Genomic DNA, 23,796 nt, shown 5'->3' with positions numbered 1-23,796 from the left:
GTTTGGGAAGTGGCCTCCAGTCACTCTTTGCCACCATTTTGTTTCCCTCCCGATTCACCACCATGGGTAAGAGGCCAGAGGGCAACATGGATTTGAGGGTCTTGGGCCAACAGCTGCCTTTCCCCCAGGCAAGCCCGGCACATAGGGATAAGGAGGTAGCATATGACAGTGCCAACTCTCTGCCATAGTCACTGCAAGATGACCATGGGACAGTAGCAGCCCACTTCTTTCCTTCCACCCCATACATGAGCACTCTGCTTCTTCCCCTCCCCCCATGTTGTGCTTAAAAGAAGCACCCGGGATCTTTTTCAGGGGGATAAGGCAACACGCCACATTTATTGAACATACATAGATCAAACAATACTTATCATATGCATATGATACATTACACTCATGCACTCTCTCTCACACACAAGCACACACCGTCTTCTTGTTACCAAAAGTTGCTCCCCCTAACTGCACTGGCCAGGTGAGTTAGATGGGGAAGGGGTGGAGCTGGGCTTCTGCAGATCCGGCTCGATGCTCCCATGTTGAAAAGATGAAAAACCCGGGGTCCCTCTGCAAGATGCCTCCTATTTATCCCTCTAATGCAGCCAATTAGTCATCACCTCGGCTTTCTTAATGCTGCTTCAAAGAGAGTTCTTCCAAGGGCAGGCACTTGATGCTTGACTCCCAAGGCCTCTGTATGTCCAGTCTTCTTCATGAGCTCACTTTGCAGGTATTGTCTTAGTGTTGGCTCCCAGACCTTCTCCACCCTTGCAACTGCTGCTGGAGGTGCTCCCCTTTCATTCTCCATTCACACCTCATTATTTCAACAGGACAATGGAGGAAAGGGGAGAGCTCAAAAGACATTTTTTCTTACAAGATCTATATATCTTAATACCAAGTTATAGGAGAAATGTTACAGAGATTCTGTAAGAACACTTAAAGATATATCTAAAAGGACAAGATCTTAATACAAAATATAATATTACAGGGATTTATCTGTGTGTGTGTGTGTCTACTCAACCAAGCCTGTTATTTCGAAATAAGGGGCTGGTTATTTTGAAATAATAATTCCTGCTTTCCACGAGGCAAAATGCTTATTTCAAAATAGTTATTTCGAAATAGAAGTAGTGTGGATGCTCCACTGCTGCTATTTCAAAATAACTGCTCCCCATACTCTTTCAAAGTAATCATTCTCAGTGTTTCCTGGGGCTCTAAGTCAAAGTAGCACGTCTACATTAAGGGAGCCTGCCTCAGACTAATTTCGAGGCTTCCCTGTAGTATGGACACACTATTTCAAAATAGTTGTTTTGGGAGTTATTATTTCGAAGTAAGTTATTTTAAAATAATTTCCTAGTGTAGACATGCCCTAAGGTGCTACAGGACTACTCTTTTTTTTTTTTAAGTTACGGACTAACATGGCTACGCCTCAGACTTTTAAATCATAGCTGTTAACGATTGATGGGGTTTGTCCGTCCCTTCTCTCTTTCTCTTTCACCTTGTCCACATCTTCATAGTTTTCCACCAAGATTGGCCAGCCAAATATCCGGACTGTGACCAATTTCCAGCCTCTTTACAGCAAATCAACCTCAACTATTTGATTGAAATTAAGTAATTCACCCATTCCCAGTTTCTATTTGCCAGAAGCTGGGAATGGGTGACAGGGATTGACTGTTCTATTCATTCCCTCTGGGGCACCTGGCACTGGCCACCATCAGAAGACAGGATACTGGGCTAGATGGACCTTTGGTTTGACCCAGTTGGGCCATTCTTTGGGTCTTAGTCACACATCAGATTCGTATTATCCCTGTGTATTGTCTTCAAAGTTCATGCAATAATTGTAGTTTTATTTCTTCAGAAGGCTGGAATCCTGTTTTGTACAGCAATCTATATAAAATCCTGGGCTGCTTTAATTAATCCTCACAATATCCTATTGGCTCTAGCTCTGTTTGGGGCTATATTAATGTTTTTCTTATTGTCAGTGACAGCACTACTGTAATGTGACGTTTGTGCATGAGATCAGATTGTGCGTGTACATGTCAGAGAGGGAATGCTTGTGAGAGAGAACAAACTCAGGCACCTGGTGCTCCTATCATGTTGTAGCTCTGTAGGCAAAGCTGTATTTCTGGAGTTTTGGTTTCATTATGTGTGCACTTGTGGTTTGGTTCATTATGCTGACACTTCTGCCTGCCACTTGCTGCTCAGATCCACAGGCTACAAAAAGAGTGTGTGAGGATGGAGGGAGCAAAATGGTGCATAAAACTGATGCTTGTGGCACTTTTTGCAAGAGTAACTCTAGGCTGCTGGTGCAATTTGGAACCAGTTCCATTCATCCTATTATAAGTTCTGTCGTCATTGCTAAAGCATCAGAAGTGGGTTTGTTACTCTCCCCTTCCTGTGCTAAACCACTGCGTACTGCAATGATTATTATCCATCTCACAATTTGCTTTAGATCAGAGTAGTGACCCCACTCTATGGTTGCTGGATGCAGTTCTCAAACCAGAGGACCGAGTTGCTCATCCCTCAAAAACTATTTGGGGCTGTTCCTCTGTCACCTGTTTGAAATCCTCACACACACTTAGAATCATAGAATCATAGAACTGGAAGAGACCTCAGAAGGTCATCAAGTCCAGCCCCCTGCTCTAAGCAGGACCAATTCCAACTAAATCAACCCGGCCAGGGCTTTGTCAAGCTGAGACTTAAATACCTCTAGGGATGGAGACTCCACTACTTCCCTAGGTAACCCATTCCAGTGCTTCACCACCCTCCTAATGAAATAGTTTTTCCTAATATGCAGCCTGGACCTCTCCCACCACAACTTGAGACCATTGCTCCTTGTTCTGCCATCTGTCACTACTGAGAACAGCCTCTCTTCATCCTCTTTGGAACCTCCCTTCAGGAAGTTGAAGGCTGCTATCAAATCCCCCCTCACTCTTCGCTTCTGCAGACTAAACAGACCCAAGTCCCTCAGCCTCTCCTCATAAGTCATATGCTCCAGCCCCCTAATCATTTTGGTCGCCCTCCGCTGGACCCTCTCCAATGCGTCCACATCCTTTTTGTAGTGGGGGGCCCAGAACTGGACACAATACTCCAGATGCGGCCTCACCAAAGCCGAATAAAGGGGAATGATGACATCTCTGGGTCTGCTGGCAATGCTCCTCTTAATGCAACCTAATATGCCATTAGCCTTCTTGGCTACAAGGGCACACTGTTGGCTCATATCTAGCTTCTCATCCACTGTAACCCCCAGGTCCTTTTCTGCAGAACTACTACTTAACCGGTTGGTCCCCAGCTTGTAACTATGCTTGGGATTCTTCCGTCCCAAGTGCAGGACTCTACACTTGTCCTTGTTGAACCTCATCAGATTTCTTGTGGCCCAATCCTCCAATTTGTCTAAGTCATTCTGTACCCTATCTCTGCCCTTAAGCGTATCTACCTCTCCCCCCAGCTTAGTGTCATCCGCAAACTTGCTGAGGGTGCAATCCATCCCCTCATCTAGATCATTAATAAAGATATTGAACAAAACCGGTCCTAGAACCGAACCTTGGGGCACTCCGCTAGAAACCGACCGCCATCCTGACGTTGAGCCATTGATCACTACCCGCTGGGCCTGGCCTTCTAACCATCTTTCTATCCATCTTACCGTCCATTTATCCAATCCACAATCCCTTAACTTGCTGGCAAGAATATTGTGGGAGACCGTATCAAAAGCCTTGCTAAAGTCAAGGTATATAACATCCACTGACTTCCCCATGTCCACCGAGCCAGTGGAAGAGTCTCTACAGGTGTGAAATGTATCTGTGAAGAGACAGCAGTGGTTCACGCCTATCTTGTTTGTGCAAGTACAAAGGTCTTGGATGGTTACACATCTCCCATGCCCATGACATGCCTTGGCATCGCATGCTGTCTGTTCTTCCAGGGCTAGGCTGAGAACACAGAGCAATCCCCTCCATGTGGACGAGCTAGGTCCCACAGCCTTTCAGTCACCACTTTACAGTCGCTTTCCATTGAGGTGTGCCCCTGGGAGGTGTAGAAACAGGTGTGACCTCCTGGGGCACAAAGTTATCCATTTTCAGGGGTTATTTGCGGGGGACAGAGGGCATGATTGGACTAGATCATACTAGATCATACCACTTTTTTGGTGGGTGGGGTGGGGAGAATTAATTTTCCAGGGGAAAGCCTTGTGTCACAACAGCACCCCCAGCCTTGCTATTCTTGGCCCACATGGAAAGTTTATTCAGATATGTAGGAGAATTAATCAGGTTTTATTCTATGGGGGGACTTTCATGGCTGGGAGGGACTGCCTGCAGGGTTAAAGGTCATGATGCCACAGCAAACCCATGTTGTACACCCTATGGGCCAAAGTAGAGCACACTGATTTCAATTTTGTGGGGGGGAATTAATCCCCTTTAATTTGGGGAAACCCCTCACTCCGGGATATCCCTGGGCCACAGGTCCCAGTGGCATGGCAGCTCCTTGCCCCACACATCCATTGCCCCCGTAAGCACCCAAACCTCTCTGCCTGCCTCATTCACTTCATGTGCATTTGGGGAATTAATCTACCTAATTTGGGGGGAGACCCTAATTTAAGAAGAGGCCATTCAGGGGATGTGAAGGGTCATTTTGTTGTTGTGACCTCTGATATATCCCTAAATTGCCATTATGATTTCCAACCCGGCAGGTACCCTCAAGCCCTCAAAGGAGACCCCCCCTCCCACAATATGGCTGAAATAAGCATCTTTGGCTACGTCTAGACTGCAAGCCTCTTTCGAAAAAGAGCATCTAGATTACAACCAGTACTTTCGATAAAGCAAGCCGCTTTTTCAAAAGAGAGCACCCAGGCTGTCCGGATGCTCTCTTTCAAGAAAGCACAGTTTGCATTATATAGCACCTGTTTTCAAAAGAGCACTTTTGAAAAAAGGCGATATTCCTCGTAAAACGAGGTTTTCCGCAGTCGAAAAAACTGCTGCATTCTTTTGATTTACTTCCGAAAGAACGCAGCAACACTCTAGACGCAGGGGAAGTTTTTTTTCGAAAAAAGGCCACTTTAAAAAAAAAAAAAAACCAACAAACAAACAAAAAACCCTTGTATTCTAGACACACCCAAAAGGGCCTAGCAAATAGATCCTCCCACATGCGGAGGTTGGATATGTCATTTTGACATTCGGTGCCTCAGTTTCCCCATCTCATGATGCTGGTTGGTGGGAACATGCTAAGAGGGCCCTGGGCACTAGCCTTCAGCCTGAGCATGTTTAGGGGTCCCCCTCTCATGTTTGCAGCCCCCCTTGCCATGCAGTGTTTGTTTCATTGGGGGTGTCACTTTTTTGGGGGGGTTGCCCACGTTGGGGGGGGTGCCCTACCCATGGGGCAGCCTCTCCCCCCCCCTCCTCTACTTAATAACTGTAGAGGGTGATTAGCCTGGTTAATTTGGGGGAATCCCCGCTCCCCCCTCCCCCTCCGTCTATGAAGTCACTGGTGCCATTGACCCGCCCCTCCCCCCGCCGCGCGCGCACAGAAGGGGCTCAAGCCGCGACCGTTGCTGCCGCCCCCAACCGCCGCCCGGCCCCAAGTTTGAATTTTCCCGCCTTTTCAGGGGCCGGGCGGCATCGTTCTGAGGCTCGCGCCAGCCCCTCCCGCCCCTCCCCCCGGGCAGCCCCCAGCGAGCGGGCTGCCCCGGGCGGGGGGAGGAGGTGCCCCGCCCCCCCATGCGAGGAGGGAATTAATGTTGGGGGGCACGCCCCCCCTCAGCGCCCTGCCCCCACACTCACGCCAGTGCCCCACACACCCACTGTCCTTGCCAGCCCCCAAGTCCCCCCATTTTGCCCCCCAGCACTCACACCAGCCCCAGAGAGCCCCGCAGCCCCTTAAGCTCCCAACCCCAAATCCCCCTTCCCCCATACTCATGCCAGCCCCACAGCCCCAACCCCCCCCCTCACCTCCCAACACTCACCCAGAGAGCCCCACGGACCTATTGCCCCCAGAAGTCCCCCAACCACCCCAAATCCCCTCTGGTCCCCCCACATTCATGCCAGCCCCAAAGACCCACTGCCCCTGAAAGCCACTGAACCCCAAATCCCCCCTTGTCCCTGAGCACTCACACCAGCCCCAGAAAGCCCCAAAGACCTGCTCCCCCCCCTGTAAGCTCCAACCCCAAATCTCCCCTGCCCACCACACTCACACCAGCTCCAGAGAGCCCCACAGACCCACTGCCCCCATAAACCACAAAAAAGGTTGGTATCATTAGCCCCTGATGGGGAAACTGAGGCACACAGTGAGGCAGGGACTTGCTCAAGGTCACCAAGCAAGCCAATGGCTGAGTCAGAATAAAACCCATTGATGCTAAGCAAATATGCTCTTCTCCCTAAATACACTCATGTCGGCCAGACATCCCAGGTAATGCCCACAGGTCACCTGGCCCATTGGCTCATCATATCCCATTTCACCCCATTTTTACAGACTTGTGGGGGCTGCCCTGAGCCTGGTACAACTGTCCCCGCTTCTTTCAGCACCACTCCCACACACCCCTCTCAGATAGGCTGTCTACCCTAAATCCATCCCCTCGGGTAGAGAGGGCAGCACCAGCTGACCCCGCAAATAAGCTTTTAATGGGCATGGGGGGGGTGTCTTGACCCCCACATTGCCCTCTGCTCCATGGATGCCCAAGTTGATTAGACAAGACAGATTCCAGTCTAAGCAGGGGAGGGGTTCCCGAGACCTCTTCCAAAAGCGAACAGTTCGGGGCCGAGTGCTGATGGCACTGGGCCAAAGCCAGCTCCTAGAATGATACATGTGGGGGAATCTAAGGGTCTGGCTGTCCTGGTGTAACTACACCAATACAGCTACCCCTGTAGAGTGAGTCCCTCCCTACCCGCTCTAGCCTTTATTCTTGTCTAGTGGAATACGATCGATCAATCAATTTGCTGCAGTTTAATCAGGTGTCCCTTGATTAGTGCTTATGAGGACAGCATTGGGAAGGCTGGTCCCTATGCTACCCCCAGCAGAGAGCTTCCTTTGGGAAGGAGGACAGTGAGCATCATACTGTCTGTTTTATTGCAGGGCTAGCGAATGTGGCAGGAGACATGCTGTCCTCACAGGAGGCCGCTTCCCCCTGGATCTCTGATGAAGCCAGCTTCTGTGGAGATACAGATCAGCCAGCGAACATGCAGACCCTGTCTCACAACCCTGCAGCAGCTGTACAATTGCATATGGTCCAGTCATCAGAGGGTATGTAGCACCAGTTTGGGGTCTGTCTGTCTACTAGGGATGTAAAATCCCATTTAATTGGCTAATCGGTTACACACTATTTAACTGGTTAACCAATTTAAGGGGGGGGCAAGCAAGGTGGGAGCAGCCTCCCCCTTGCTGCAAGCAGAGGCTGCTTCAGCCTGGACAGAGAAGCCCCTGCCTGCATCCCCCCTGCCACAGGCAGAAGCTGCACTAGCTGGGTTGGAGCAGTCTCAGCCAGAGCAGCCCCTGCCTGCAAGGCACCTGGGGGCCTGCCGTGGGGCTGGAGCAGCCCCCTGCCCATAGCAGGTGGGAAGCTGCTCCAGTCCCTACTGGTTAACCCGATAAACTTTTACATGCCTATTATCTACTATATCCCCCCTCCCTTACTGTAGTAGCTAAGCACCATTTGTAATGCTACCTCTATGAGGTAAGTGCTTTGCTGAATAGCTAGCTACATTTCTAAGCCACATGGTTGCAAGTGAAAACACAATCCAAGGGTAAACTGAGCAGCGTGGTCTGCCTAAATCTGCAGTACTAGCTCTGGAGATGAGATCCACGCCATTCCTCCAAATGGCTCTGAATCCTACGGACAACAAATTCACCATCCGTACTTCAGGGGGTGGCCGAGTTAGTCTGTTACAGAAAAAAACAACAAATGGTCTGGTAGCACTTTATAGACTAACAAAACATGTAGATGGTATTCAGGGTGTTCAGAATGCCTAGCCTAGTACTCTGCCTGCTAGACCATGCTGCCTCCCAGGTTAGGCTCTGATTCTGCAGTCAGATCAGTAGAGGAGCCCCAATGGTGCAGACTGGATTTCAGGATTGGGGCCTTTCTGTGAGAGCTTAAGTGTGAAGAAGAAAAGCAAGAAGCACATTTGCTATGTAGCCCATTCACCCACAGCTTCAGGGTGTGGTGTATTGTCCCATCTAGTGGCATCTAGTTGGCTCTGCAGCCTTAGCTAGCAGTCTTAGCTACCACATAGGCTTTTAGCTTATGTGGTAGATGGCTATAATACCTAGAGGCTACGTCTAGACTGGCATGATTTTCCGCAAATGCTTTTAACGGAAAAGTTTTTTCGTTAAAAGCATTTGCGGAAAAGAGCGTCTAGATTGGCACGGACGCTTTTTCGCAAAAGCTTTTTGTGGAAAAGAGTCCGTACCAATCTAGACGCGGTTTTGCGCAAGAAAGCCCCGATGGCCATTTTCGCCATTGGGGCTTTTTTGCGCAAAACAATACCGCGTTGTCTTCACTGGCCCTCTTGCGCAAAAGCATTTGCGCAAGAGGGCTTTTGCCCAAACGGGAGCAGCATAGCATTTCCGCAAGAACACTGACAATCTTACATGAGATCGTCAGTGTTCTTGCAGAAATTCAAGCAGCCAGTGTAGACAGCTGGCAAGCTTTTCCGCAAAAGCAGTTGCTTTTGTGGAAAAACTTGCCAGTCTAGATGCAGCTGGAGAGTTAACTGAAAGTGCTCTGTAATACAGTCTAGAGGGACTCTTCTGAAAGTGCTTGTAAAGAACACTGAGGCTGTCTTTGTAGGATTCATGGGGCACAGCCTGGGTTTTATTTGAATTGAGGCAAGTCTCAGAGGCGGATGAATCATCCTGTCCAACACAGCTGCCTCCCACTATGCTGCCCAGGACAGCCTGCTTTAGGTCGGATGCTGACTTGGTTATTCCAAACTGTTAGGGTAAGAGATCAAAGAAAGCCTGGGTACCATGACGATTGCTGCCTGAGATAGATGGGGTGTGGAAGAGTGCATAGGGATGGAAAGATACAAAGATACATGTATACTGTGGCTACGCATATCAGGCTTTGTGAACTCAATTCTCCTCTGACTCACGTCCTGTGATTTGACCTGTCAAACCAAGTTCTTCTCTTAGTTACGTCAACATAAATCCAGAATAACTCAATTTAAGCCTGAGGAATTAGTCCAGATGTGGGCTGGTATAAGCAGAATTTGGTCTATTGCTATCCCTGGGCATAAGCATGGGAATTTTGTGGTGTGTGTGTGAATCATCATGGCATTTTAAAAGTTAGCACAGGAAAATAACCTATAGTATTAGATTTCTGGGAGACCGTTCCCCACCTTCCTGCCCCTCAGACAGGCCAGCATTGTTCCTTCTAGTGTAATTACAAAGGCCATATTCAAGCAAGTTGTCCACTATCCCACAGCACAGTAATGGGATCATAGGACGTTCCAGAAGGGGTGTGTGTTTGCTTGCAGGTAATTAAGTCTGGAACCAGACATGCAGTGCTTTGGTAACATTCACTCCATGTGCAGTGGCTCAGGGTGTGTTAGAAACCATTAAGAAAAAGATTGAGATAGTAAGACAGAAAATACCCTGGTGCCACTATATAAATCCATGGCACACCCACACCTCGGAATACTGCGTCCAGTTCTGGTCACCGCATCTCAAAACCATTATATAAGGAGTGGAAAAGATGCAGAGAAGGGTAACAACAACGATATGGTGCATGGAACAGCTTGCATATGAGGAGACTAGGTCTGTTCAGCAAGGGTGGGATATGATCGAGGTCTATAATATGAATGGAGTGGAGAAAGTGAAGGGATGTGTAATTGACCCTTTCATGTGACACTAGAACCAGAGGTCATACAGTGAACTTATTAGTCTGTGAGTTTAAAAGAGACACAAGGAAATACATCTTCACACGATGCACAGTCAGCTAGTAGAACTCATTGCCAGGGGATGCTGTGAAGGCCAAAACGATAACTGGATTAAAAAAAAAGAATGAGAGAAATTCATGGAGGGTAGGTCCATCAGTAGCTATTAGCCAAGGTAGTCAGGGACGCAGCCCCAGGCTCGGGGTGTCCCTGGGGCTCTCACTGCCAGAAGCTGGGACTGGCGGATGGGGATGGATTATTTGATAACGGCTCGGTTCTGTTCATTCCCTCTGTAGCATCTGACACTGGTCACTGTCAAAGACAGGATACTGGGCTAGATGGACTATTGCAGTGTTTCTCAAACTTTGGGAAAGCCGTTAGTGGGCCCACACTAATTGATTTACTTAAAGGTTCTAAAGCCACAGAGTCTCACATCTCCCTTTGGCTCCAGTCACCATTTCCAGCCAAGGAGAGCTGCAGGAAGCTTCAATGCTCCCTGTCTAGTAAGGCTGTAAAATCCCATTTAATTGGTTTGTGGGGCACATTTGCTGTTTAACTGTTCATGCAGTAACTTTGTACTGTTCTATTAGGCGCAGTGCGGTTATGAACTGGCCGTATAGTGCTCCTAAAAGGTGGTGAGGTTCATAAGTATCAGGTTTTAACTTATGGTGCGTTCGCGCGTTTACGAGAGTGGCAGCTATGTTGGCGGCTAAGGTGTGTGCTCGGCCCCCAGTCTCTAAGTCGGGGTAAAATGTCGAGGGAGAGACAGAGGCTCCTGCTTTTTTTATGCAGGCCTCCATAGCCTTAAGGGCGTGACGGGGTCGCTGCTGGATCTAGTGGCTTTTTAAGGCCCGCTAGTTTTACCTGCTTTTCCTCCAGCACCAGGAAAAAGTGACTAGTGGGGTGCGTGTGGAGGATGCAACCCAGTGATGGGCCATCAAGGCGTACCTCCCATTTTTTATCCTCAGCGGTTATATTCAGGTGTCCCAGTATGCCGTCACCTGTGTTGGTGATTTCGTGTTATTGGGCATGGAAGAGTAAATCTTCCGGGGTTAAGTTAATTCTATCTTCCCACGGGCATCCTGTTCGTGACGCCATGTCGCGAGAATCACAGGTCTGATGATACATACCTAAGGGGGGGAAGGACAGAACCAGGTGGACCGTTTTAGCAAATAAAAGATATTTATTTATGACAGTTATGAATTTATAGTATTTATTCTAAGATTTTTAATAGACCGTGCTAATAATGAATTTACAGTATTTATTATATTTATTCTACAATTTTTAGTTAAACGTGTCAGAAATATGGGAATGGCAAGGGCAATAGTCTCTATTCTAAAAATATCCAGCTACGCTAATTAAATAGTGATAACTACAAACTCTATGTACTACCCAAAACAACTACTGTACAACACTAAGCTTATACAACGAAGAAAATCAAATCATACATACCAACTTACACAGCACACGGAACATTTCAAAGATATCGGTTCAGTTGCGAAGACCTTGGTTACGCCCGAGAGTCGGGGGAGGTGGCTGGTCGGTTGATCAGGCCGGCAGCGCTTTGAAGTATACGAGAAGGCACACGCACAGTGGTACGTGTGTTGCGAAGACCTCCTCGAGCGAACTGTGCGATAGGTATTTATCCCCAAATCTGCACATCGCTTTCCCGCGCTTGCATATTACCGTACATGGCCCAATGGTCACCAAGTGGGGGGTCTGTGTCCCAGGAGTTGGGTGGAAACTGTGCAGGTTTCATACAACCAGGTAAGCCCCGCAGTTCTCACGCCAAGGTGACAGGTGGGAGAGTCTGAGGGTATTTTCCCCTTTTCACACCTTCCCTTTTTCTAAAGGCAATGGTATACAGGAAGTGTGCGGCCGGTTTCTCCCAAGGAGTACTGAACAAAAACAGCCTGGCCAAACTTTTTACTGGGGGGGCAGCTTTTTCTCTAACAGGCTGGAGCAGCCCCCTGCCTTTGGCAGGCAGGGAGCTGCTCCAGACCCTACCAGTTAACCTTAACCTGTAAGCCTCACCCGTTAAGGGTGGAGCTTACCAGTTAACCAGGTAAACATTCGCATCCCTAGTGGCTACAGATCCTTTAGGTATACAAAGCAGTGTGGGCCTGTTAGCAGCTTTCCCAAAGCCGGTCTGCAGCCCACCTTGAGAAACACTGGACTATTGGGTCAACCCAGCATGGCTGTTCTTATATTCTTAGCTTGTAAGTGTTACATCTCTCCTCCTCTTCCTTAGCAGAGTCATGGGAGAGCTCTGCAGAAAGCAGCAAGAACCAATGCTCTGAGGAGCACGTATTGACCTGCACGTTTGATGCCTGTGACCTGGAACAAACAGGTAGAAAGCTTTCTAATGTCAGCTGGAAATGCACAGTCCTGGCAGAGTTCCAGCCACTTTAGTGCTATCAGGAAACCAACTGTGTGTTAGATTCAAAGGTTCCTTTCAGAGTGGAATCAGTCAGTGAGTGTTCAGCCCTTACGCCTACCCTCCCATTCCCAAGACCTTTGAAAAAGTAAGGCCGTGCCTGGGATCTACCAGTCTCCTAGGAGTTAATGAACAAGGCTAAGTGGAAAGTGGACAGCAGGTTGCATGGTCAACTTCTTGAGGGGAACTATAATACTATGAAGAAGAAGGTGTGACATAGTGGGGGTGCTGTCTGCTCTGTAACCCATAACCGGTGTTCCCCTGCACTGTGATGTGTGATTTCCACTGACTCACTCATATGTATATTGGCCCAGACACCTAGGCCCAGCCTGAGCAGATAACAAGGCTCTTCTCAGAGGGACAGACAAAGGAAGGGAGGTGGGGACGGACACCTGGCTGGGGGCAGAGTCTGGGAGGGAGGCAGTTGCTGGCTGGGAACATGAAGGGAACAGACTAAGCTGGGGGATGATGGATCCCCTAACCCAAGGGGTCTAAGGCTGCCTGGCCCTGACTCCTGTAACCACATCACGTCTATGCTGTGCTGTATCCTGGAGAAGCAATAAACCCTCTCTATTCTACTGGCTGGCGGAGTCTGTTCATGCTGCTACGGGGGTGCAGGATCAGGGGGAACCCCGATGCGCTGTCACAGAGGGGACATAGATTTCCATGAGAGAGGGCCCACCTGTTAATTAGAGGTTGCAGTGAGTCACTTTGAAAACAAAGTCACTTTATTTAAATGCCTTGAGGTGGCTCTAGGAGTGTGTCTAGCGCACAAATCCATACAATTACTCAAAGATTGCAGCAACTCAAACACCTAAATATCTTTGCGGGTAAAGGCCTAACTTCCACTGATTTCACTGATCTGCAGACTCCCAGACCATTTTTGTAATCACAAGACCAACCTTCCATCTCTAGCAATGTTTGTGTTTTGCTGGGAGGTTATTATTGTATGCCTGAATTTCTGGTTGCAGGACAGGTGTCTGTTTTCCGTATTATCGAGTACTTGCAGTCTGTGACAGGGCAAAGCTGCGAGGAAGGGAGACTGCAGATGCTTTACAAAATGCTGGACCCAGAAGAAAGGGGAGCTGCAGTGGATTTACCAACCTTCCGTGCCATCATGAAGACCTGGATTGAAAATTGTCGGCAGGATGGGTCAGTAGATAATTTAGGAACAGCTGTGACTTAGGTGTCACAACCCCAGAGCAAGAGAGGGTAAGACGGTAATTCACAGAAAGGGAAGCTGAGGCACAGAGAGGTGAAAGGCCAGATGTTCAAAGGTACTTTAAAAAAATGGAAATGAGTGGGTATTTGGCACCTAAGGCCTTGTGAGAATCTTGCTATGCAGCGATCTGATCTGCCAAGCAACTTGGCCTTCCAGGGTTTCATAGCAGCTTAACCCTGTGACTCCCATTCCTTCCTGCTCCAGGTCCCTAGACAACACCACACCATAGAGCAGTAAATAGAAGCCAGGAGTCCTGCTCTGCCCACCTAGTATATATTCTCTCCAAGAGCTGGGAGTGGAACCTGACTCCCAGACCCCTGCAGGGACTTGATATACATCTCTGAGAGTTGTTTTAGGAGTTCCCTGTGCTCTTATCGCATGCCCATACTGCGGTGAGAATCCCACTCCCTGTGCCATCTAGCTGTGTGTCTATGTCATATGTGCTGCTAAGTTTTTTTTAAAAAGGTTTCCAAAATCAGTCTTGTTAGTAATATTAATAGTTATTAGCTCTGTGTCCTTCTAACAAAAACAGTCAGGGAAATGCATAATATAACCCTTCCCTTGGCCTTAGTATCACAGCTTTATCTGGGATAGCCCTAAGGCCTCACCTGTTGCGTGCATAGCTTTTCTGACTTTAGCATTAAAGAGACCTGAGCAGTTCTTATCCCAACTAATTAAGCGACTTAATTAGTGTCGGATGGCATAACATCCCCTACTAAACTTAAGGAACTATTGTCATTCTTATGTTTATTAAGAAGCGGGTGGTGAATTGGGAATATGCACAGAGCACACGATTCAATTCATATGGATGGTGATCAAGTGGAAATTATGATTATTAATTTATATTTCATCCAGGGGATTAGACAGCACAAAGGAAGGAGACAAGTTTGTGGACGATATGCGCCTGTGGCCATCTGGTAGGTTGTGCTGAAAGGGATAATAAAAAGAACTGTGTATTTAATTCTAAATATAGATGGCTTGGTAGTGCAGCCTGATGTGCTATTGATTGGCCTGACTGAGGTGTCTGTCCTCATCCTTTCTGCTGAGGACACAGGAACCCACCCAAGTTTTGAAATACATACATAATTAATCCTTGCATAGCCCCTCTGTTGCTGTAGCATCTGGGTGCTTCCTGAGGGTTTAGAGGTAGAAAAATCAACAGCAGTCTCTCTCTTCCTGCCTTGTCTGTAGGAAAAAGAGCTTGATTAGCTTCTAGAGCAGAGGTTGTGTCTGATTGGGCTTGTCTGCATGTGAGATGTGTGATTCAGAGTCTTCTGGGAACCACTCCTGGGGGTCTACCAAGCAGTGGGAAAGCTAGCGGAGCTCGCATCCTGGGAGCTCTTAGGGCAATCTTCACGTGATGGGATCCAGGAGTCTAGACCCTAGTGAAAGATCAGTGAGGGCTAGGTGCCTAAATGCCCTGGGCTTTGAGAATTTGATCTTAAGTTGCTTTCCCTGCCCTCATTTCTGCAATGCTTGGACAATTTGGGTGTACTGCAGTGAGGGTGTGGTATAAGAACCTAGATTAGAGGGAGAGCTTTGTATGAGGAGAGACTGAGTCGGCCTGCCCTGTCAGGACTCCCCCCATTCCCCAGGCTCTGGCACAGGAAAGCAGGGCCATAGCCAGAGTATCTCTGCATTCCAGTTATCCCAGCCACTGTAACAACTTCTAAGGGCTGCCAGCAGCCACAAGTAAGGCAAAACAACCTTTGGGCTGCTCTAGCTTATGCTGAGGACTCAGGTGTTGTCTGGATAGCTCCAGGACTGGGGAAATATTCAGCCACCTTTGTGCCCCCCAATGCAGCTGAGAGGCTGTGATGTCCTGCCATGGCACATCTCTGGTCAGCCCAGAAGGGGCCAGTGGCATTTCACAGACATGAGGAAGTCTCTTAAAGGTCAGTTACAACTTCTCCCTGAGTTTACTACCCCTCCTGGCTGGTTAGTGGGAGCCTCTGAGCAGGTGTCCTGCGCATAATTTGATATCGCTCTTCAGGTTCCCATTCACTTTTCCTACTCCTGATAGCAGTGAGTGTAACGACCAGAAACCCCCTGCAAGGCTGCAGCCCTGAAATCGTTCTCTGTCTTTCCTCTTCAGGGAGGTGGCAGAGGGCTGTCTCTAGTGCTGCACAGTTAGAGGGGTATGGTGGTGATATCGGCAGTGTAAACCCGTAAGTACCAACTTATAGTCTGCCAGATAGGAACGCTGGGGACATAATTGACCCATGCTGTAGGATGTTGGGGACTCATACCTGTGTAAGTTCTCAGAAAAGGATTACATGCTTTAGTAGCAGCAGCCACAGGGCCAGGACCTAGGAGGAGAGTTACAAGGACCATTTATATGCTGCAGGGAGTCAGGAAAGGATAACCCTCCTAGGTATGCAGTGTTCAGTAATGAGATGCATTACTGGGGGGTCACAATAATGCCCTTCTCCCAACCACCCAGCACCAGCCACTCTTAGAATCCGAATGCTGGCTTAAATGGACCACAACCGCAATCTGGAGTGGCCAATGATCCAGCACAGTGGGATGTGGGATGCTGGATTAGATAGTCCACTGTGACACGGCAGGAAGGGGAATACTACATGGCCATCATTTTCCCCATGGTGGTAATTTCAGGGGGCCAGCGGCTGCCTGTGGGGTTAAATAGTACTGCCGCTGCCTTGCAGTCTGGGTTCAGTCACTATCTGAGTCTCTGCTGTGTCGGGTGCTGAACTAGAGTTACTGATGGGCACTGCTCATCTAGTGTTGTACTTACAAGAAGCACCTGGGATCTTTTTCAGAGGGATAAGGCAACATGCCACATTTATTGAACATACATAGATCAATCAAGACTTATTATATGAATATGATATATATATCACTCATGCACTGACACAGACAAACAAGCACACTCCGTCTTGTTGTTGTTACCAACTAGTTGCTCCCCTTAACTTCACTAGCCAGGTGAGTTAGATGGCTGAGGGGTGGAGCTGGGCTTCTGTTGATCCTGATCGATGCTCCGATGGTGACAAGACAAGACCTGGGGCCCTCTGCAAGACACCTCACTTTTATAGAAGCTTCCCTCTCATGCAAATCTATCCCAGATTCAAAATCTGGGTCTGTCCCCCTTGGTCCTTTGTGCTGCTTCTGTCCTGTTGTCCTGATGCTGTTCAGAGAGGGTGTTTTCCAAAGAAGGTGCCTGCTTCTAATCCCCAAGGCCCTCAATATGTCTGCTCTTCTTTCTTGAGCCCACTTGACAAGTTTTATTGTCCTTGGGTCTGGCTTCCACCCCCTCTTCAACTGTTGTAGCTGTCTGGAGGTGCCTGGCTTCCAAGTCTTACTCATTCACACCTCATTCATTCAACAGGGCAATTGATTACAGAGTGGGGGGAAGAGAGTGGGGGGCAGAGAGTGGGGGGCAGATCTTATTCTACTCCTAGCAAAAAGACATTTTTCTTCCACTTTATATACCCAGTTTTCTACAAGTTTTCTATATAGGGTTCTAATACAAAGTTCCCATATCAAATAGGGGTCTAATACAAGATTATATGGAGAGGCACAATGCCAAGTCATTTGAAATACAAAATAGCACAATGCAAAGTCATATGAAATTATGTGAAGATATGTAATACATAGATTTCTCTACACTAGGTCCCCTTTAGCAACCCATCAGCAATGCTGACTGCCATCAAGCTGGGTATGATATATGCTAGGGGTCGGGTGTCTCAGTCCATTTCCTAGTGGGGCTGAGACAAAAATGTCAGCCTCAGTGACGGAATGCGCCCCCTCTCCATGCTGGGCCTGTTGTGTGGAGATTGTGGTTAGGCAAGTAGCACTGTGGGGTGTGATGGTAGTGCCAGAGAGGAGCAATCTCCCAACCAACTGCCCTCTTACCCTTGCTCATGCCGGCCTCCAAGGGAAGAGGCTGCCGCCTTGATGAGCAGCATTGAAGACCTGGAGTATGGCCACAAAAAGCTGGCCATGCAGAATGCCAAGCTGCAGAGGACCATCGAGGCAGCTGAGGAACACAGCTCCCGCCTCACTGAAGAGATCTTCCAGCTGAAGAGTAGACTGAGAAGGTAAGTGAGATGGGAGACAGACAAGGGGGCTGCCAGGGGCAGGCTGAGGGGCCCTGTCCTCTCTGGTTAGCGCCGACACCCCAATGTGCTAGGAGGCAGTGTGCTTCAAAGAGCTGTGTGTGACGCTCACTGGGGGGGCTCTCTTCTGACAGACAGTGCTGGCCCGAGTGTGCTGCAAGGGGCCTGAGCTGCTGGGAGCGGGGTGGGGGCTGAGCAGAGGGTTCTTGGTTGTCCATACTGGTCCCTGTACTCCAGTGTGGGGTTTGGAGGTGATCGGGCGAGGTCTACAGTAAACACTCGATTTTGCACAGTCTCTGGGACCCTGAATCATGCTCACTGCAGGACAGGGCACGCTCTCCCAGCTGTTCTGGCGACATCCCAGCATGGTTAATTCCATTCTGTCTCCCTGAATTCCCCTGCCCGAGGTGTGGACCAGGTACAGGATTCACCTTGCCTTCCCATGCCCAGCTGTTGTGCAGCCTAGCTGCATGTTGAGACATGGCCCTCATGTTCCATCCCTGCGTGGGCGGATTTAAGATGCTGATGAAGTGCTTGGTGATTATTATCTATTCTGTTCATTATTTCACAAGGCTTGAGCAGTCTCACTCTTCTGGGTGTTGGATATGTTAAACTAAGTAGCTGCTGTGTGGGTGCATGGGGGAATTTAGCAGCTGTATTCATTGCTCAGACTGGAAGTTTGTGCAGCACCTCCCCACTAGGGCCCTAGTCTATGACTGGGCCTTTAGGGATTATTGAAATGCAAAGAGTAATAAATATGTCCATCCTCTGCATCAACTATTGCGACTCCTGAGGTTTCCAAGGAAATTCAGGGCACGTCTACAGTTGCCATTTAAAGTGGAGAAAGTCTCTTTTTTTTGCGCAAAAAACATGGGAGTATCTATACTTGCCAATGGCTTTGCAGTGAAACTCAGAAGTTTCACTGCCAAAAGAAAACCACCTTCACAAGAGGCATACAGCTCTTACAGTTAATGCTTTTGCAGTGATGTGCAAGTGGAGACATGTTCTTGCTGTTTACAGAGCATTTAGCCTCTGCAGGGTATCCCACAGTGCCCAGGTGACCACTCTGGCCAGCAGCTCTACTGCTCCAATGCCGGTAAACAGATATCTGCCTCTCCCCCCCATAAATCTCCCTCCACCCTGGGGAACTTTGAAACACCCCTTCCTGTTTTCTTGGCAAGTGCTCACTTACCCTCTTGCCAGGTGACAATGCGTGCTCCAGGGAGCAAATGAACCCCTGCCTGGAGCACTGCTGAGCTACTGGAGCTGATCAGGGTTTGGAGAGACGGAGCTGTGTAGGTACCAGGATGCCCTGTGATCACGCCCCACAAGACCCATTTTCAAAATAGGGGGAGTTGCATTGTGAGATAGCTGCCATTAGGGTGCTGTTCCCATCAGCGATGGAAGTGCTGCAAATGTGAACACTCTTTGATGGCTGTGGAAGTAAGTGAGAACACAAACCAGAACTTTTCTTTTACCAGTTCACTATCTCCAGTGAAACTGACAGTACAAAAACTCTGCGGCTGCGTCTAGACTGGCAAGTTTTTCCGCAAAAGCAGATGCTTTTGCGGAAAAACTTGCCAGCTGTCTACACTGACCGCTTGAATTTCCGCAAGAACACTGACGATCTCATGTAAGATTGTCAGTGTTCTTGTGGAAATGCTATGCTGCTCCCGTTTGGGCAAAAGCCCTCTTGCGCAAGTGCTTTTGCAGAAAAGCGTCCGTGCCAATCTAGACACTCTTTTCCGCAAATGCTTAGAACAGAAAAACTTTTCCATTAAAAGCATTTGCGGAAAATCATGCCAGTCTAGACGTAGTGCAAGTGTAGACCTAGCTTCAGACTTCTTATTTAGTGGCATTTGGTCCTGTACTGCTGTTATCTCAGGCTACCTTGATCATTGCTAATTAAGAAGCTTTTGAATTACTGTCCTTTCCTAACTGGCTGTTTTCCTTGGTAGTTCACAGCAGGCCCTGGAACAGGCTAAATCAGTGTCTAATGAACTAGAAGATTTGAAGGTTGTTGCGAAAAGTCTAGAAGAGGAGAATGGCAAACTTCACTCACAAGCCCGGCAGCTGGTAGGTGCTTGTGAGTCTGTTTCAGCAACATTTTCCTGGCTGGAGGTTCAAAGGCCGGCAGCCGGTATTCCCTAGAGGCTGGAGAAGTGGGGCTAAGACTCCTGGAGTCAATTACTGTCTGGGAGGAGGGGGAAGAGAATCAGGTTAGAGCAGGGAGGGCTAGGAGCCAGGACTCCTGGGTTCACTAGCTAAAGCTGAAGATGATTTACCATGCAACTTTGCACAGGTCACATACTCTCTGAAGCTGTTTGCCCACATGCTGAGCTATGAGTATATGTAACCACCCAAGAAAACCTCAACTTCTTACCTTCTCTTTGCTGAGAGCCTCAGAAAGTGACCATGGGAAACTGGCACTTCCCTAACATGTAACAAGCTCATGGGGCTCAGCATCATTCTTAGTGGGACATTCCTTCGCATTATAAACCCACTGTTCCACCTGGCTCCAGGTAGCAAAGAGATCCGATCTGGAATGGTCTCTAACGCTTAGGGCAGGGGTGAGGAACCTTCTGTAGGGCAGGGGCCACTGACTCTCAGAAAAATAAGTCGGGGTCCACACACAAGTGAGAAGCCAAAAAAACCCCAAACCCTCACTGATGTGGCCCCTGGCTGAGCAGGAGAAAGACTCTTCCCACATTCCCCTTGCCACGCCAGAGCCTAATGGGGCTCAGGCTAGTAGACTTTGTGTGCTCCAGTCCCTCAGTAGGCTAAGAGGGGAGCCCTGAGCTTCGGGGGCCAGATCCAGGCAAGCCAGGGGCCACATCTGGCCCCCGGGCCTGTGGTTCTCCAGCCCTGGTCTAGGGTTTGTTTAGGCGGTGTGGATCGGCAGATGTGTGCTGATTTACACCAAATGATAACTTAGCAATGGAGTGCTGAGGAAAATCAGCAGGGGGCAGCATGTGAGAGAGCAAAAGCTTTCCCTCCGGACTTCCCGTAGTGTACCCGTTTTGTGGGATAAAGAGAGGATTTCCGCCCATCAATGTGGTGCTTTTTGGCAATATTGAGTTCACTTACATTTTTGTTGTCTTTCTGGAAACCCATGGGCATTTCAAAGTTCCCATCTGCTGCAGCCATGAGTGGTTTACAGGCCTTGCACAGCTGTTGTGGGGCACATGGCTCTTGATGCAAATTCACCACGGGGATTTTAGGGGGATGTGAAAATAAATGTGTGTTGATGACAAATAACGTCGGTAACCAAGTTACTGCAATTTATTAAACCAAGACCCAAGATGAGGCTGTTTCCTGAATAATGTCATAGCCAAACTCTAGGGCATATTGCTTAGGTCCATGTTTGTTTTATGTTTTAAACTTATAGGAGAAGGAACAGCAGTGCCTCTCTTTACAAGTGAACAATCTTCAAGAGGAGGTGAGGAGGGCTATGGAGATTGGAGTTGTCTTATGAAGTTGACCACATATGTACTTTAATGCCAAATTTCCAAGAAATATGTAGGGGAAGCTGCAAGTGTAGGTGGGAGGTAGTCTCCCCTCTGAGTCAGTAGTGAATTAGGAAAGAGCACAGAGGAGGTCTGTGAAATATAATCTACTTAGCTTATCATAGAGAAGGTCAAAAGGTGACTAACGGGTCTTTAAGTATCTAGAGCATTTAACAGACAAAAGCAGAACAGAAAGACTCCAGGGCCTGCCTGCTAAGGCTAGATACATTCAGGCTGGAAATAAGGCAGGGATTTTTAAGAGTGAGGATTATTAGACATTGGAATGATTTGCTAAGGGATAGGGTGGGTTCTGTAGGATTTAGGAGTATTTAAATCAAGTCTGGATGACTTTCAGAAGCAGACATTCTACCTCAACCACTGGATATAGGTCAGGCGGTGGGAATTTCTGGCTAAAATACTCAGTGTTCTGCCAGAGATCGAGCTATTTTAACTAGGGATGTTAAATATCGGTTAATTGAATAGTTGAGTAACCTCATGAATTCTTATTGGATAGTCGACTATTCTGTAGTCTCTGGGGGCAAGGCCAGCAGCCAATGTGCTCCAGCCTCACTCGTGAGATGACCCCTGCCACTGAGTGCTGCTACCACTGTATCAGATAGCTGTATGGGGTGCCAGGTGGAAGCTGGTCTGTGAGGGGAATCAGTTTAAAAACTAGCTCCCCTTGTGGAAAAAGAGGCAGTGGTGCAGGGTGGCGGCAGCCTCTGTCTAAGGGGTGGTCTGAGCTCCCGGACCTGGCACAAGCCAAAACTGAGCTGGGCCGCCTTCCCACCTGGCTCTTAATACGCTTTAAATGCAGAGCCGCAGTGAGAGTAGCTCTCGGACCCATCACAAGCCAGGACTGAGCCGGGCTGCTGGCCAGCCTGCTAAAAAATGTACTGGCAAGTGGGGAGGGGAGCGGGGAAATGCACGTAGTCTGCATTAACCGATAAGCTTTTGCTTATCGGTTAACCGGTTTATCGACCACACTTTTACATCCCTAATTTTAACCTGTGTCCATTGTCCCAGTACTGTGCTAGAGGGCAGGGGGCTCCTTGGGGACACTCTCCAGCCTCAGTCAGAGGGGGGTGCTGTGCTGCTGAAGCTGTCATCTTTCTGGGGAGATACAAAATTGCGCTTCTGACTCTGTGTGGCCTGGCATTTTGTAATAGGAACAGGAATTACTGGCCTCTGTGTCCTGATCAGTTGCAGTGTGGCGAAAATCCATATCCTTCCAGCTAGTTAGGCTCCGAACTTCCACTGATATCAATGGAAGATGTGGCCCTAACTGCATTTAAACTGCCTTTATTGTGCCTGCAGTTTAGGCTGGATGTGGAGTTAATTTTCACTTCCTATGGTAAGCTGCTTGTGTGTCTCACCTCAGCAGCAGCTGCATTTCATTGGTGAAGGGGCCCAAGGAGCTGCTCCTGTCTCTTTGCTATGGTTTGTTAATTAACACTAAACTTGACCTCTGGCTGCTTTACAGAACAGAAAGCTGCTCACAGAGAGAGACAGAGTGAAGCAGAAGGTTGCAGGGCTGGCTGCTGAGAAGTCAGATTTGAAGGTACTAATACCAAGGCAAACGTGTGTGTCACTTAAATCAGTTGCTAGGTTCTAAGTACCCCAGCAGCAGCAGTGTTGAGAACCCGCAGCTTCTGTTGGCTTCCTTATAAAGCTTGCAGGCAAGCGTGTGACGTGTGGCTAAAAGTTTTACACATCTACAGCAGGCGGTGTTGAAAATTTTCCGATAAAAAATGCTGATATGATAAAATCTAAACATTTTTGCAAGATCATCTCTCTCGCAACAGGAAATGTACCAAAATGTTCCATTTCGACTATTCTATTCTAAATCATTTTTATATAAAATACATGAATTTTTTTAAATACTTTGTTTTGTGAAAAAAAATCTGTTTAAAGTTTGGACTTTCCCATGGGATGAGAAAGCATCATTTTGGCCTGTATCATGCAGTGGTTTAGAGCAGCTAAGTGGGATGTCAGGACGTGCTGACTCCGCCATTGACTTGTGTTATCTTGGGGGGGAAGGAGGGCGGACATGTCTCTTTCCCCACACCATGCCTATTACCCCTGCTGCAAAATGAGGTTAATGCCATATTGCAGGGGGCTGGACTTGGGGATTTCTTGAGGAAGATCTGACAGTTCTTCATTTCTATAACCCTATGCCATCCCACTTTCCCACTGGAGTTCAAAAGCTTACCAATGAACATCAGGCATTTTGAGACCCTTAATGATAGGCAAAGGTTAAGCACATATTTCCTTTCTCTAGACACAGCTCTGTGAATATGAAACTCTCCTCTCTTGCAAAGACACTGCCCTTACTGAGGTGAGCAATCTGTTGTGAGTGAGAACAGCATGTGTGTTGGTATTTCTAGTACTTCTTTTCTTGTTTGTTTGTTTGCTGGACTGCTGGGTGACCTTGGATCAGGCACTTTGCCGTTCTGTGACTCAGTTTCCTCACCTATACAGTGGCTGTAACTATACTAACCTCCTTTTGTAAAGCACTTTGAGATCTAGTAGAATCCTAGAACACTAGAACTGGAAGGGACCTTAAGAGTTCATCAGGTCCAGTCCCCTGCCCTCATGGCAGGATCAAGTACCTTCTAAATCACCCCTGAAAGATGTCTGTTTAACCTGCTCTTAAATATCTCCAGAGATGGGGATTCCACAACCTCCCTAGGCAATTTATTCCAGTGTTTAA

The 23,796-nt window shown here is 48.1% G+C and overlaps 1 protein-coding gene across 1 annotated transcript in view; it reads left to right on the top strand.

Moving 5' to 3' along the window:
• The first annotated feature begins 5,651 nt into the window (after positions 1-5,651).
• Positions 5,652-23,796, top strand: part of KASH5 (KASH domain containing 5) — a 40,966-nt gene continuing 22,821 nt past the window's right edge. Inside the window, exons 1-11 of the mRNA XM_025183571.2 lie at positions 5,652-6,215; positions 7,042-7,209; positions 12,094-12,192; positions 13,251-13,431; positions 14,357-14,418; positions 15,597-15,669; positions 17,398-17,559; positions 19,536-19,653; positions 20,966-21,016; positions 22,567-22,644; positions 23,365-23,421. Of these exons, the coding sequence (XP_025039356.2) occupies positions 7,065-7,209; positions 12,094-12,192; positions 13,251-13,431; positions 14,357-14,418; positions 15,597-15,669; positions 17,398-17,559; positions 19,536-19,653; positions 20,966-21,016; positions 22,567-22,644; positions 23,365-23,421 (1,026 nt within the window). The 5' untranslated portion in view covers positions 5,652-6,215; positions 7,042-7,064. The remainder of the gene's footprint in view (positions 6,216-7,041; positions 7,210-12,093; positions 12,193-13,250; positions 13,432-14,356; positions 14,419-15,596; positions 15,670-17,397; positions 17,560-19,535; positions 19,654-20,965; positions 21,017-22,566; positions 22,645-23,364; positions 23,422-23,796) is intronic.

The sequence above is a fragment of the Pelodiscus sinensis genome, unplaced genomic scaffold, assembly GCF_049634645.1.
Source record: "Pelodiscus sinensis isolate JC-2024 unplaced genomic scaffold, ASM4963464v1 ctg144, whole genome shotgun sequence".
Taxonomy (NCBI): Eukaryota; Metazoa; Chordata; order Testudines; family Trionychidae; genus Pelodiscus; species Pelodiscus sinensis.
This window is presented reverse-complemented; position numbering and strand designations above follow the sequence as displayed.